Below are 17,427 nucleotides of genomic sequence, written 5' to 3' on the forward strand. Positions count from 1 at the left end.
AAATAACTCTCTGAGTGATAATTCAAATAATATATGTAATCAATAAAAAAGTAACTGTAGTCCGATTACGAGTATTTTAAAATGCAATACAATCTAATTACTTAATTTTTGGAACCTGATTACATGCAATCAATTACTACCCAGCACTGTGTGCATATATGTGTGTTTAAGAATTAACATCCTTATTAAATTAACATTTGTCTAAGTGATATATACACATTTTGAAGTGTTTTCAGATGCTTGAGTTGACTTGACGCAGTAGCTGGAGCGATTCTAGCGCAGATCAATGTTTTACTACATAAAAAGTTCCTCCAAGACAAACGTTTGATTCTTTAATGTTATATTTAAGCAGCTGCACAGAATCTCATCATCTGGTCACACATTACAGACATCAGAGAGTTTGTACATTTCCATTCAAACGTGTTTCGCTCACGGATCACGTTCCCTCAGTTCAGTCAGTTATTAACCAGAATAACGAGCGCAGGCGTTTACAGCTGCATAAAACTGAGTGTCGTCATGTGACTGAAAACATCTGTCAATCAACTCATTCACTTCAGTGAAAATGTCATGCTTGATAAAATTTGTTTCAACGTTTATAAGAATAAAAATGCTATTTTTACAAATAGTGCATTTCCTGTTGAGTTTTTACACATTTTCGGCACTAATTCAAGAGTAAAATCTGCAAAACACACATTAAAGGGTTGGTTGATTATGATAAACTTCATCAAATTAAACTAAATATTTCATTGGTTTGCAGGAAATGTCCTTTTGTTTGAGTAACTTAAACAACTCACTTGTGCGATGAACTTAATTTATTTTCTGTGTTGAAATAACTGATTCTTTTTACATTTTAAAGCACAAACATGAACATGCAGATATCAGATAAACATGAACTGAAATGAATCACTTTAGTTTACAAGCGTCTCTTATCTCTCGCTGCGTTTAACGACAATCCATCAACAATTTACACTCGGCGTAGATCTGTTTAGTCAGCTGCTGCAGGAGACGAATAAAAACAAAGCTGGAGCAGAACGTTTTCACGAGAAAACGATTCTACGTCCGGATGGTTTTAAAGTCCTGAGGGATTCTGGGAGTGGCGGCCTGTCGGACGCGTGCCAGTCTGATGCCGAGGAGCACGCGCTGAAGACGCCTCTTTCCTGAAGCACAGAGATCACACACTCCATTACGTTTCAGGACCTCATTTATGATGCAGAAACAAGACTATAGCCCGAATAAAAACCTGACAGAGCAAATCATTAGCAAAACTGTAACAGAAGATGTTCACATTACGAAACGCTCGTATATTTTCCGACAGTCCAAGTTCCTGGAAGTATTTTCCATTGTTTTTCCTCCATAAGCATAAAATAAGTCAAATACACATTAACAAAAATCATTAGTCATTTAAGAGTGTAAACGTGTCATTTGTCTCTAAAAGCTCTGCTTTCTGTTTCCACAGTAACAGCGACGTCCCTGATTGGTGGATTGAGGGTTGTTTAGGTCTTTTGTGGGAATATGGCTATTAAACATGATTTTAAAAATATGACATTGAAATCACACCTGATTATTATCATTATTAACTAAAACTACAACTATTAAAAACATTTTAGTTGAAATAAAATATAAATCTTTTAGATGGAAAACTAAGAAATGTCCCCTTGGCAATTAACTAAAATATGCTTACGTAGAACTAAAGCAATAAAATTACTACATGGGAAATTAAATAATAAGAACTAAAACTAAAAATAAATTAAACCTAAATAGTAGTATTTAAACAACCAAAACTAATAAAAATGACAAAAACACATGACAAAATCAGCAAGCAAAATTCACAAAAACAATGAAAATATAAAAATAAAAGCTAATTCAACATTAATATATACTGAAGAGGATTAGGGCCAAGCAATAATAAAAAAATAAAACCATCTCGAGATTAAAGTTGTTAAATTTCGAGAAAAAAGTAGAGATAAAATGTTAGGAATAAAGTCATTAAATTACGAGAAAAAAGTATTTTTTCCTCATAATTTAATGACTTTATTCTCAACATTTTATCTCAACTTTTTTCTCGAAATTTAACGACATTTTTCTCATAATTTAATGCCTTTTTTCTCGTAATTTAACAAGTTTTTTCTTGTAATTTAACAAGTTTATTCTCAACATTTTATCTCGATTTTTTTCTCAAAATTTAACGCGTTTTTTCTTGTAATTTAACGACTTTTTTCTCGTAATTTAACAAGTTTATTCTCAACATTTTATCTCGACTTTTTTCTCGAAATTTAATGCGTTTTTTCTCAAAATTTAATGACTTTTTTCTCGTAATTTAACGAGTTTTTTCTCTCGTAATTTAACAAGTTTATTCTCAACATTTTATATCGACTTTTTCTCGAAATTTAACGCCATTTTTCTCATAATTTAACGAATTTGTTCTCGTAATTTAACGACTTTTTTCTCGTAATTTAACGAGTTTATTCTCAACATTTTATCTCGACTTTTTTCTCAAAATTTAACAAGTTTTTTCTCGTAATTTAACGAGTTTATTCTCAACATTTTATCTCAACTTTTTTCCTCGAAATTTAACAACTTTAATCTCGAGATGGTTTTATTTTTTTATTATTGCTTGGCCCTAATCCTCTTCCGTAAAAAAAAAAATAAAAAAAATAAAAAAAATAAAAAAAATAAATATATATATATATATATATATATATATATATATATATATATATATATATATATATATATATAAAATATTAATAAAACTAAAATAACATAAATAATACTAAAATATCTCTGAATCACACTGAATTATGGTTTCCATATTTATATTTATATTTTTAGTTTATGAATAAAATTTATGGAGTTTTATTAACGCAACTCGACCTCTAAGTCGTTTAAGTAAATAAGCTTGTTATAGTTAACGCAAATTATTATTTTTTTTTTTTAAATGTTAAAATTAATTTATTTCAGCTTTTTTTTTTGTTTCAGTTGAAGTACTAAAATTACTAAAATAAAAATGAATTAAAAGTATCATAAAATAAAAAATACTATTTAGTAAAATTAAAATTAAAACAGAAAATACAAAAAAAAAAAAAAGTACTAATCAAAAATATTAATAAATACTGTAATAGTATATTAATGACACTAAAATAGCACTGCTATTACAGCCTCAACACCCATAATGCATCTGTCGCCTCATTCCACACCAAACAACAGCCTAAAACACAGAAGATTGTGTTGCAAGAGTTTGACGCAGACGTACGTTTTTGCAGTGGAGGAAGAAGACTGCGGTAAACCGATCGATGCCGTGTGAAAACAACCTCAAACGCCAGACAGAACAACAGCTGGACCGCCTCATACTGCAGAACGCCTCCGCCGTCCGGAGAGCCCAGAACCAGACCTGAGGGACAACACCGTGAGAACGTCACCAAACGGACAATTCTTGCTTTATTTAATGGAATATTGCAGTGTTTATTATAAATGATTTATCATTATTGTGTTAAATTCATGTTCCTCAGTCTTGAATCTTGAATATCTTCTGTTCTCTGATGATGAGGGCGGGGCAACCTGTCATGAGATCCACCAATAGCAAACCACAAGCATCCAATCAATTCCCCACAAACAAAATCAAGCCCTGCCCTACATTTGTTCTTGTTTGCAAAGCGTTTCACTCATATATACGACACAACAGAGCAGAAAATACCAGTACAACTTCAGTTTTTAATGTTTCTAGCTCAGTCTGCTCGTGCTCTTGCCTGTGTTTGTGTGTCTGATGAGTTTATTCGTGACTCGAGCCATCGCCCAGATCATCTTCAGGAAGAAAGACGGGTGTGTCTCCACATTCTGACCCAGAGGCAAACTCTTCACGCATGCATGAAACCTGCAAACGCACACAGACACGAGCGTCACTCATTCTCGGGGGCTGATGGTTACTGTGGGTCGTTTCTGCAGTGAATGGAATCTTTTACCGCTCAGTTTCTCACAATCATTCACCACTAAACATTCAAACATCACAGTCTGAGTAACTCAGATCTGTGTTCGTGTTAAACTTTTGCCACCAAGACAAAGCAACTACACTAGTGTTCAAAAGTTGATTGTTTTTGTCTCTTGGCTGCATTTATTTGATCAAATATACAGTAAAAATAGTGAAATATTTTTATAATGTAAATCAGCTGTTTTCTATGTGAATATATAGTAAAGTGTAATTTATTCCTGTGATCAAAGCTGAATTTTCAGCATCATTACTCCAGTCTTCAGTGTCACATGATCCTTCAGAAATCATTCTAATATGCTGATTTGCTGCTCAAGAAACATTTATGATTCGTTCTCAGGGATTCTCTGATGAACAGAAATAAAATCTTTTATAACATTATAAAGGTCTTTTGATCAATTTAATGTGTCCTCACTGAATAAAAGCATACATTTTCTTTCAAAAAAAACAAAAAATCTTACCTATGGCAAGCTTTTGAACAGTTTACCTGAGCGCCTGCAGCAGAATCAGCTTATACAAGCTTCTGTAAACGGCTTCCACTGAATTCATCTGGAGAAACATCAGACACATGATGAATAAACCCTCCTCAATAACCCTGATCCTCTCACACTACTCATGAATATTAATAAGAGTCAGATTGTAACATTACTCATTTTTCTGTTCTTAAAAGATCACAACACCACTTTTTCAGTGACTTTGGCTCCAGAAGTATTTACCCCATATGTACATATTGATATACATCAATTCCCCTATGGGATTTTTACTAGCTACACTCTATGAAAGTGAGAAAAATCACAGTCAATCAGAGCGTATTTGGTGTTTAATATGCGTAATTGTAGGCCAATGAGATTCCAGCGTTCCAGGTCACTCACCCTGAGGTCCAGAAAGATGTCGGTACACTTGAGACTGAGGACTGACAGCAGCTTCTTCATGACCGCGGTTGGCGAGTGGGCGGAGCCTAGAGTCAGGCTGTAGCGCAGTGATAGGCCTTCATACCTAAGAGGGCGGAGCAGAGATCATTTACATATGTTGCATCAGAAAAACTGTATAGTAGGTACTAGATTTGATTTGAAACTTACTTTGCGACTACATATTCTATATAGTATGAATGATTTTCTGACGTACTACATCTGCCATGTTGTCACTGTCATGTGACCTACAGCGTTATCTTCCATGGCTTCATGGGATAGTAAAGTGTCCATCGAATTGCGCACTTCAGAATCTCGCAGGAAGTAGTAGGTCATCAGAGGACTTTTGCCTACTGTTTTATGAACATTACTCGGCTCACATACTGTTTTTCGCTTACTATATAGTATGGAAGTAGGCATATTCAGACGCAGCGATAGTTTAGTCATCTAGATTGTTAAAAGCTAAGAAATTTTTTGATGCTAAATTCATTTTGATGCAAAAATACTTGAAAATTTATATTCCTATTTTGAATTAATTTTTAATTTCATATATATACAGTACAGTCCAAAAGTTTGGAACCACTAAGATTTTTAATGTTTTTAAAAGAAGTTTCGTCTGCTCACCAAGGCTACATTTATTTAATTAAAATACAGTAAAAAACAGTAATATTGTGAAATATTATTACAATTTAAAATAACTGTTTTCTATTTGAATATATTTGACAAAGTAATTTATTCCTGTGATGCAAAGCTGAATTTTCAGCATCATTACTCCAGTCTTCAGTGTCACATGATCCTTCAGAAATCATTCTAATATGATGATTTGCTGCTCAAGAAACATTTATGATTATTTTCAATGTTGAAAACAGTTGTGTACTTTTTTTTTCAGGATTCCTTGATGAATAGAAAGTTCAAAAGAACAGCATTTATCTGAAATACAAAGCTTCTGTAGCATTATACACTACCGTTCAAAAGTTTGGGGTCAGTAAGAATTTTTATTTTTATTTTTTTGAAAAGAAATTAAAGAAATGAATACTTTTATTCAGCAAGGATGCATTAAATCAATCAAAAGTGGCAGTAAAGACATTTATAATGTTACAAAAGATTAGATTTCAGATAAACACTGTTCTTTTGAACGTTCTATTCATCAAATAATCCTGAAAAAAAAATATTGTACTCAAATATTTTGTACAATTGTACACATTAAATGTTTCTTGAGCAGCAGATCAACATATTAGAATGATTTCTGAAGGATCATGTGACACTGAAGACTGGAGTAACGATGCTGAAAATTCAGCTTTGCCAACATAAGAATAAATTACATTGTAAAATATATTCAAATAGAAAACAGTTATTTTAAACTGTAATAATATTTCACAATATTACTGTTTTTTACTGTATTTTTAATTAAATAAATGTAGCCTTGGTGAGCAGACGAAACTTCTTTTAAAAACATTAAAAATCTTAGTGGTTCCAAACTTTTGGACTGTACTGTATATTTTTTATTTTAGTTAAGGTTTTAGTAATTATACACAGCAAAATCCCCAGAGTTAAATCAACTCTGCTCAGATTACATACGGTCCCTCTCTATATAGTTTTAAAGTAACACTGAAGCAGAGTTAAAGTTAATGAGATAATTAAGTTATGATTGAGCATTATTGATGAACGCCTGCTGTTAACAAGCAGAATCACAGAAGAGAAACACAATAACTACAAATAACGTCCAGCCACAGCCTTAGATGAACTCAACTGAAGATAAAAGACATTAAATCTCTTAAGATCTGAATAAACAACTCTACAAACATCATATTATCTCATTAACTTTAACTATGCTTCAGTGTTATTTTTATATGTTCTCTGAGCAGAGTTGATTTAACTCTGGGGATTTTGTGATTTTTATTAGTTTTTAAAAAGAAATATGTTTATATAGTGTTTATTAATGTTTAAGTTATTTCAGTACATCAAGTTAAACTAAATGAAGATCAGAAAATTTTCCTTGGACAACTAGCTGAAATATAAAAAACCTTAAACTTATTTTTATTTCAGTTGATGTTTATTATTTTTTAAGCAACAAAAACGTTTATGGTTTTATTTAACTATAGTAACGAATGGTGGAAGTGTTTGAAAACCTATTCGGTAACAATTATTGATGTACTCATAGTGATGTGCTTCGACCAGAAAACACCTTAGCAACCACTCTGAACACCTTAGCAACCGCATTCCTTCTCCCTGTCAATAATCCATGACGCGTCACCTCAAATTGATCTTTTCACTGCAGGCTGGAATGATTACATAAAACATTATGGTGATGACACTCGTATGGATTATGATCTCAGGAGCCTCATCGCTGCAGTATAAGCGCATCACAGATAAGATAGACGTCCCTCCCTGATTTACAGCCTGATAGCGTCAGGAGAGACGCCTCACCGTGAGTAGTCCTTGTAGACGTCCAGCGTGTGTGTGTTGAGCAGCAGGCCGCACCAGGGGAACAGGCAGCAGGACGGGAACACGCTGACCCCCGAGCTCACCCACTCCTCACACACCGCGAAGTTCACCGCCACCTTCTGAGGGTTGATCTTACAGCCGTAATCGGGAACGCCGGCCAGCAGCGTCCTGACAGACAGACAGAGGTGAGCGAGCGTGATGACATCACGTGTGTGGGTCAGAGCTGTGGCGTGTGGACGTACGTCAGGAACTCTGTGGCTTTACTCAGATGAGGAGTGATGAGCAGAAAATCATCAACCAGCCGCATAAGACACCTGCAAACACACACACATGAAAACATGACACCTAGTGGTTATTATCGTTTACTAAAACTAACTATTAAAAACTGTTTTTAACTGAAAGCTGAAATAAAATATAAATATTAGATGAAAGTAGATGCACTAAAATTACTAACTGGAAACTGAATTATATTTTATATTAAAATAAAAATAAATTAAAATTAAAAGCCAATTCAAAATATTAATAAAAACTATAATAGTATATAAATAATACAGGTTTGGACTATTTTCAATCCAATTCACATATTCATTTGCATTTACTCTGAACACAATTTAATGTAACATGAATTATTAAAGATTATAAACTGATTATTAGGGTTTTTGCATGCTCTCACCCTCCCTTGGCGATGCCCTTCAGCAGAGAGTTCTCCATGTGTCCGTAACACAGATTACACAGCAGAGCCGACACCGGAGATCCCTGCGGAATCCCACACACCTGACGGAACATTCTGGAACACAGGAGCCGCTGATGACATCATCACTCGACAGAGTCACAGGGAAAGCTTTCCTGTAGCTCAGTGGTTAGAGCGTGGCACTAGCAATGCCAAGGTCATGGGTTTGATCCCAGGGATTGCACATACTCAGATACAAATGTATAGTATAATGCAATGTAAGTCGCTTTGGATAAAAGCGTCTGCCAAATGCATAAATGTAAATGTAATGTAAATGGAAAACTGATGGCTGAATGAATTAAACTCACTTATTGTCATGATGGATGACGTAGCTGCTCAACATCTTCTGGAAGAACTGAAACACGTCTCCTCCGCGGACCTCAGACGAGTGCTGAGAGACACACACACACACACACTTATTGATCTGCTGCCATTCTGTCATCTGAACTAGAAAACTGATTAAACTGTCTGAACACTGATGTTGAGCTCAATAACAGGGCGAAAAACATCATTATTTCTGACAGCATTGAGATTTATTGACTTTGGAAACATGCATTTATTCAACTTAAAAAAAAAAAAAAAAAAAAAAAAAAGTGTGTTTTAATAGAATTATATTTGTGTTTTGAATTGTTTTACATGAAAGATAAAATAATAAATAAATATACATATACATACTGTATATATAAAAAAAAAATTAAAATTAAAATAAATAAATACACAAGTATAAAAATAAACAAATTAAATAAAAATAATAAATAAATACACACAAATACATATATAAAACAAAACAAAATGAATTAAATAAAAATTAAAAGAAATAAATACACACACACATATATATTAAATAAAAATAAATACACAAATACATATATAAAACAAAATAACAAATGAATTAAAAATAAATAAATAAAAATAAATGAACACACAGATACATATATAACATAAAAATAAATGAATTAAAAATAAAAATACACATATATAAAACAAAATAACAAATGGATTAAAAATAAATTAAAATAAATAAATGAATTAAAATGAATACACATAAATGTATAAAAAATACATAAAAATAATAAAATACACAAAAAAACTATACAAATATAAATAAATGAATTAAACAAATAAATACACAGATAAATACATACATATATATATATATATATATATATATATATATATATATATATATATATATATATATATATATATATGTGATTATAAATAAAAATATATTAAATATTAATATAAATCAAAATATATGAAATAAAAAAATAAATATAAATTAAATGTTTTTTTAAATAAATGTAAAAACTTAAAAATAAATAAATAAATATATTATATTATATTATATTATATATATATATATATATATATATATATATATATATATACACACTACACTTAAGTTAGTTTGGCTTTTAGTGGTGTAAACATTGCCTGTTGTAAAGGAAAGGTGTGCACGTGATTTATAATACAAGACAAAACGAGAATCGTTGAGAAATGTAAACGTAGAAATGTAAATGAGTATGTAAACATTTCATCTTGATTAACATTTAATCATTGGAAGCCAAATTTGCAATTAAATATCAAATGGGATTAATTGCCCAGCACTAATAAATTGCTTGCGATGCTCGTCGTTTTACAATAAATGAATACGTATGTCTCACCCTCTCCACCAGGATGGCGTCGCGCAGGGAACCGCTGGCCTGCTCGTCCACGACAAACCCCTTCATGTTGAGCGGCTCGGACATCTCCGCCTGAACACACACACATCAGCACACGGACACATTTCTCTCATCTTCAGCGCTGGCGTTCGTTCACACACCTTTGTGCAGAAGTGTTTCCTGAGGCCCTGGTTGGGGTCGTTCCACACGCGAGCGTACTGACGCAGGAAGAAACTCTGCTCCGCAAACGGACCCAACACTTCACCCAACACCTCCACCAGCTTCTGGTGAGGAAGACTGTCGTATGCCCCGCTCACGTCCACCTGACACACACACACACACACACAGAGAATGATGGGAAACAGAACTGGTGCCTTATGATTTATTATTTATTTAGGATTATTCTGACCTTGACGAAGTAGAGCGGGCGCGGCGAGCTCTTCTGCTGCGGGCTGAAGTTCTTCAGGACTCTGTGAATGTCCTGCCAACCCCAGACGGTGGATCCCATGGGCCCCGGGGCCGAGCGCACACACGTGTTCAGCACGTTCAGCAGGACCCGCACGCAACTCTGGAAATGCTGCTCAAAAACACAAACTAATCTATCATTTAACAACATTACATACACAACCACACTACTTTCCACATAAAAACACAAATTTATTTTTATTAACAAACATTAACACATGTGAATCACACACTTTCCCTTATACATTCACAATGTACTAAACTAACAGCCGAATGAGAAACTTCAACCACTCAAATCCTGAATGAGCTGTAATGTGACTCCAGACGAACTGAATTCGCCTGTAAACTGAGTGTAAACGCTCGTGACGCACCTGCAGAGACTCTCTGGTTCCTGTGAGTCGAGTGATGGGTCTCATGCTGCTGACCTTCGGGATGAACCGGATTCGGGATGTTACTGTGGTCTTTGGGAACTTCAAGGCCTGAGAAGGAGACAGCGCCCTCCACTGGCCCTTAGACAGATGAACTCTGCAAACAAACCACCAGAACCGGTCCAGAATTAAAATCAAAATTTAAAATTAAATTAGATTCTGTAATATATATATATATATATATATATATATATATATATATATATATATGCATATATAAATGCATCAAAATGATAAATATTATATAAAGTTTCATAAATAAGATTCTGTAATATTTATATTTTCAGATGTTACTGAATACTATCAGTAATATTTATTTTTCAAATGCAAAGATTGATTTTATATATAATTTTTTATTTTGTGTGTGTGTGTGTGTGTGTGTGTGTGTGTGTGTATATATATATATATATAAAATAAAATATATATAAATAAAAATATAAATAATAAATATTACTATATATATATATATATATATATATATATATATATATATATAAATATACATATAATTTATGCATATTTATTTTATAAAAAATCTTTTATAAATATTTTATTTTATAAAAAATAAAATATATAAATAATAAATATTACTATATATATATATATATATATATATATATATATATATATATATATATATATATATATATATATAAAATTTATGAATATTTATTTTAAATGTATACATGTGCATAAAAATGATAAATATTACAAAAAAACGGTGCACAGTTTTTAATCTTAACCATAAATTAGATACTGTAATATTTAGTAATACATTATTTAGTAGAAATATGTCAGTAATATTTATTTTTCAAATGCAAAGATATATATATATATATATATATATATATATATATATATATATATATATATATATATATATATATATATAAAAATAACTTTTCTATTTGAATATATTTTATTTTATTGAGAAAAAATTTCTAACATCATAAATGTGTTTACTATTTTTCGAACCTTTGGTAATGCGTGTCTGTGTAAAAACTGAAATATATTTATATTAATTTTCAATTATATAATTTTCAATTAAAAGCATCTAAAAATAATTTAAAAATATCAAATAAATGTAAATAAAAAAAACATTTAAGTTTAAAAGAACAGTAATCTATCTATTTATTGTAATAAATAGTATAAATAGTAAAAAAAATTTTTATTTACTATAATGAGAAGTGAGCAAAAATGTGCTTATAATGTGTGTCATGAAAACTTCACAAAATAAAAAAAAATGTTTTCTCATTTCTTTTGACGTGTTCTTGTTGGGTGTCATGAGAGTCACATGACTGTTTTGCGCACCTGAAGGCCATTTCCTGTAGTTTGTTCCACACTTCAGCCCTGTAGAAGCGCAGCGCGTGTTTCTGTCCCATACTCTCGGTGACGTAGAACTGCGCTCTGACCAGACCGACCACGAACCCGCTCAACGTCCAGGCCAGAAACTGACCGAAGATCCACTCTCTGTAGCGGTGCTCACTCGCGCAGTGACCTGCAGCACCACATCTGGTCAATAACAGTCATTACAGCCTGATAACTACAGCTTTAGCGTTGATTTAGCATATTATTAGCTTTTATTAATATTAGGAATTGACTTTTATTTGTATATTTTAAGAGTGAAGAATGTTAAAGACACACGTTTCTTGAGTCCCAGCCAATGGCAGGCCTTAACCTTCATCTTCCACATCAGCTGGACCAACGGGAGGCGCTCAAATTTCCCCAGAAGCAGGAACTTCTTCACATTGGACAGGAAGTGGAGCCGGTTTTCCTGGGATCCCCAGAGTTCCTCAGGAATAACGTAGTACAAACATTCCCTCACAAACAGATACACCCTGTAAGCGGAGAAATGCGACTTCAGCAGCGATTCCATATCCTGCGTGTCTGGAGTCCCCGAGCACTTCCTCTGCAGGAACAGGGTGTACGGGCACTTCCTGTGCTGGCGTAAGAGTCGACTGAACAGGGGCACCATGGCGAAGAATCGCTTGGGAAGTTTCTTCGGTCTCGGTTGCGTGTCGGACACGTTAAAATCCGATTGGAGGAATATCATCCGGACGAGATCCGCCCCCTGCAGCCGTCTAGCCCCGCCCACACCTTTCAGTTTCCTGTTGAGCAGGAAGCCCTTCATGCCCCGCCCATTATAGAGCATGCTCAGAACACGGATCGAGCAGTGTGAAGGTCGAGGAGGCCGCTGATCCGCGGGTTTCCAGCTCTGAGATCCGTGACTTTGGGTCGAAGGTCCGTCGGATTCGTCCGTAATCACCTTTCGCCTCTTCATCGCAGGCTGTTTATCATCTTCATCTCTCGCTCTCTTTTTCAAGACTATTTCCTTACCGTCTCTCGCGACCGTCTTCCGCGGCACAGCGGGATTTTTCCGCACCACGCCGAAGGACGTTTGAGGCGAGACGTGGCTGAGGAAAAACCCGGACCAGGAGCGCGGAAGCAGGAGGTCGTACACGGGCTCGCCGCACACCTGCAGCAGACACGAGGGCGGGACGGTGGCGAACACGGCGCAGTCCTGCAGCAGGTGACGCGTGACCTCCGTGCCCAGACGCTGGTTGATCCTCTTCCACAGCTCGCTGGTGCTGATGGAGGCGGCCGTCTGGGAAACATCTCCGTGGAATCGGAAGGGATCCGAACAGGCCGTCACGTCGTTGCACTGGTAGCCGAATCCCAGGACGTTCCTCAGCTTCTTCCGTTTAATGTGGTTCAGGGTGAACGCCAAAACCTCCGGAAGAGTGCTGAGCTGATATAAGACACGTAACATGTCATTTAACATTTCATCACATTTACTTTCATAATTTACATATTGTTGCTTTTCCATATTGTTGTTTTAATTTTCATAATGTTGATTTCTAGAGTTCACTTTTCTATCTGACTAATGAGTTTATGGTCACTGAATATGTTTTTCTGAGGTAAATGTGACGTAACGTGACATTGAAGCTGTTTTATCGAGGTTGAAACACTGATTGAGCGATTACACGAGACATGATACGGATTTCAGTAAGTTGTACTGTATATTTTAACATACCTTCAGATGTTCATACATGTTTATTTCGCTGTAACTGGTATTAAAGTGGAGGAGAGGATGATCACATGCTTCTCTTTAACTGAGGCGCTAAAGCGATCTGTCACGCCACATTAAACAGCACCAAAACGGTATTTATTTTCTGAATCTCATAATAAGATGGACGTCATTTGAAATCTGAGACTTTGCTTCATATCAAAAGTAACAAAAATTATTGCGATTTATTGGATGGGAGGCGCTACATATTCTGCTCATTCATCAACTGAAAACAGACTAGACTAATCGATTCCTGGGATTTAAGAATCGATAACGGTTCGTAAAAATGAGAATCGATTCAAATCGAGAAATCTATATTTTTTACCCAGCCCTAATACATATATTATCTTCTTCTTTTATGGGAATATGTCAAATGACAAAATATACAAACATTCATATTCAGATATTTTATAAGGTCCCCCTGGCATTATGTCAAGGACCACTAGGGGTTGAGAAACACTGCTCTAAATGATCAAAACTTTGCTGAAAAACCTTTTGAAATTATGACATAAAATCACTAAATTCACTAAACCTAAATTGTCATTCTAAGTCGAATTATGACATACTAAGTAGAAACTGAAAGTCATAGTTTTGAATTTTTAATGTCGTATTAATGATATAAAGAGTTGAAATTGTGGCAAAGTCATCATAATTATAACAGAAAGTCAGAATTTCGACTTTTCAATCTCATATATGACTTAACATGTCATACTTTTTTCGACATTTTATAATTAAGATTTACCAATGCATGATTTTTTTCCTTATGTGGCAGAAACGGGCTTATACAAGTATGATATATGGGCCAGAATTGGTGCAGACTGCTGTCCCACAACCAAAGAAAACACATTTAAAAAGCATTTAAGTATTCAAATATTAGAGGTTTACCAAGATCCTCCTATTATCTATTGAATCCCAATAAATAATATTTAAAAGATCACTAAGATTAATATATATAAAATAATCATTTATTGGGTACTTTCAATTGGGAGGTGTCTGTCCTGAACCCTGACCCCTAAATTTCAACTTGAGAAAATTATATTGAAATAATTTTTGCATTTTTTCCCACTATTTAAAAAAAAAAGATTTTTTTTTTTTTTTAAAGTGAAGTTAAAAAAAAATTTTATATTTTATCTTTTAAATCATGAAACTTTATGTTAAAAAAAAAAAAAAAAAAAAGTGTCCTGCATGTTCGTGTCACTACCGAAACAGTGTGTGTTTCAGTCCATTGTCTGAGTCTGATTTTGACACACTTGATCAGGAAAATTCCTGTGTTCCTCCTCTCACAGCCTCTCTTTCACAGCAGATAGATCATCATTCTGAGTTAAATGTGTTCAAATGTCTGAAAATCTGTGTGCAACTTTAAGGAACGTCACTAACAAACACCTTTTTTCTGCAATTAAGCAAACTTTGTTGGTCCATAAAATTTAGTTTATATGTGTGTAAAACAGTTCAGAACTGTGCTAGATAACCATCTTTGAGTTCAAAAGTATTAAAAACTGTCACTACCGAAACAGTCACGACTGAAACGTGGTGAAGTTTCGGTAGTGACATCATTGTTTTTGAGGGTTATTCAAGAAAATTTAGGGTTTTTTTATGTGTACAACTGTTCAGAACTAGATAACCATGTGCTGATGACTGAAAAGTATCTAAAATTGTCACTACCGAAACTTTACCACATGTTTCGGTACTGACAAAAGGGAACACATAATCGTTTATTTGTGAGGGGAAAAAAAACAAAATTTTAGCATTTAGTTATGCAAATCATTAGAATTTCAGTAGGTTTTATTATTCAAATCATTAGTGTTTTAGTATGTGAGATAAATTGTGTCATGTGATGTGGTCACTACCGAAACTGGGATGTTTTGTCAAAAATAAAGTATAGATGTTATTATAGTGTTTGGTTCAATGTTTATTCAAACTAATGAATCCTTCACTTTGAAATCAGCTTGATAAACTTTATGACTTTTACGAAGAAAGATTGGATTCAAAATGCAACAAATCTCATAAATTACACTTGAAATATTGTTAAAGTTGTAATTGTTATTGATTTACCTGTGAAAACTTTATTAAAAAATAGCAAAAAATATATTTACAAGATAGATGTAAACAAAATATTAATAGATCAATGTGACTCTTCTTATTAAATTATTTATTATTGTGTTTCGGTAGTGATAAATGTGGGGAGAGGGAAAATATTCCAAAATTTTCTGAAAATACAATATGAGAATTAACTGTACAATTACTAAAAATGTGTACCTTGGATATTATGCAATTTGCATACATGCAAAATTTGTGGAAAAACATTTTTTTAATATAATTTTTATTTTTTTTCCAAGACGTTTCCAACTCTGACTCAGGAGGACATTTTCTAACGAGATTCCTAGTAACTAATATATAATAAGAATCTCCAGTTTGTTTTGATGTGTAAACAAATTAACTGTCACAAACAGGTGTGAGGTACCTGTGCGGGAACGCGCAGCTGCTGTAGTGGCGTGAACGAGCATATCATCAGCCCTCTGACGAGATTTTTAAAGCGCGGTGCGTCTCTTTCCTCCAGCAGAGCCGGTTTCCGGCCATCAGAGAACACGAGCCCGTCTGTGAATTCCTCCAGAGTCTGCACGACTGGATATAATGACCGCAGAATGCCGAACACATATTTGAAACCGCTATCTGTCGAGTCACGTCGAGACATGCGTGTTCGTGTTTGTGTTTCCCTCATCCGGTGCTTCGAGCTTCCCGCGCTGCGCCTCTGCCAATCATTCGTCTGTCGCAGGACCCGGATGTACAGACGAATAAAAACGAATATTTAAAGCTACTTAAACTTTTTTTTCTTCGAAATCAACATAATTTAAATAATAAGCGAGTACATCATAAAACAATTTTACAAACCCTGTTTTGACCCTAAATCACTACCGTAAGCCTAACAGTAAAATTCATTTAAGAGCTGTGGGGACGGATTTCGCGGGAAACTACATACTTCCTTTCCAAGTCTTATCCGTGCGATTCATTAATTGTAATTAAATAATTTTAATAAGCATGTAAAAACACTAAATTGCAAACAGATAAAAACAGTGCTATAATATAACTAAATTATGACTTTACAACCACATTACAAAAATAAAACAAAATAAATGAGAACAATGATAAACGAAAACTGTATTTAATAGGGATATGCAACGATTAATTGTTAGCAAAATAAAAGTCTGTGTTTACGTAATATATGTGTGTTCTGTGTATAATTATATATTCTGTGTGTGTGTGTGTGTGTGTGTGTGTGTGTGTGTGTATGTATATATATATATATATATATATATATATATATATATATATATATATATATATATACACACACACACACATGCATGTATAAATTTAAGAAATATATACATATTTAAATAAATATATATTTACAGTTTATAGTACATGTAAATATAAATATTTTATATATAAATTAACATTTTTCTTAAATATATAGGCTACATGTATGTGTCTGTATTTATATATACATAACTATTATACACAGAACACACACATATATTACGTAAACAGACTTTTATTTTGCAAGCGATTAATCACGATTAATCGTTGCACATCCCTAGTATTTAACAAATATTTTTTAACATTTTATAAGTGCATTTCATATTTTCACAAACTGAATATACAGTATAGGCTACAGTAATTATATTTTTGTTTTTACTCATCAAATTTTTTATGTTTGTGCTTTTGAAAATAGATCTT

At 33.4% G+C, this 17,427-nt stretch overlaps 1 protein-coding gene across 1 annotated transcript; it reads right to left on the reverse strand.

Moving 5' to 3' along the window:
* Positions 1–793: 793 nt before the first annotated feature.
* Positions 794–16,937, reverse strand: tert (telomerase reverse transcriptase). The gene is made up of 16 exons (XM_048203423.1): positions 16,151–16,937; positions 12,267–13,371; positions 11,934–12,120; positions 10,566–10,719; positions 10,139–10,306; positions 9,891–10,052; positions 9,733–9,822; positions 8,374–8,456; positions 8,009–8,122; positions 7,578–7,649; positions 7,318–7,503; positions 4,855–4,978; positions 4,470–4,531; positions 3,747–3,871; positions 3,254–3,391; positions 794–1,157 (listed from the first exon to the last, which is right to left on the reverse strand). Exons 1-16 carry the CDS (start codon positions 16,406–16,408, stop codon positions 1,054–1,056), a joined length of 3,132 nt encoding a protein of 1,043 aa, XP_048059380.1. The 5' UTR covers positions 16,409–16,937; the 3' UTR covers positions 794–1,053.
* Positions 16,938–17,427: the final 490 nt, after the last annotated feature.

This window comes from Megalobrama amblycephala, linkage group LG9 (genome assembly GCF_018812025.1).
Source record: "Megalobrama amblycephala isolate DHTTF-2021 linkage group LG9, ASM1881202v1, whole genome shotgun sequence".
NCBI lineage: Eukaryota > Metazoa > Chordata > Actinopteri > Cypriniformes > Xenocyprididae > Megalobrama > Megalobrama amblycephala.

Bases quoted from the DNA above. Each gene is read 5' to 3' on its own strand.
- tert (XM_048203423.1), bottom strand. From the start codon at position 16,408: ATGAGGGAAACACAAACACGAACACGCATGTCTCGACGTGACTCGACA. The intron at 4,979-7,317 runs GTGAGGCGTCTC...CCGCCCTCTTAG, and splicing joins GTCTACAAGGACTACTCACG to GTATGAAGGCCTATCACTGC. The intron at 3,872-4,469 runs GTAAACTGTTCA...GTGCGTTTGCAG, and splicing joins ATTCTGCTGCAGGCGCTCAG to GTTTCATGCATGCGTGAAGA.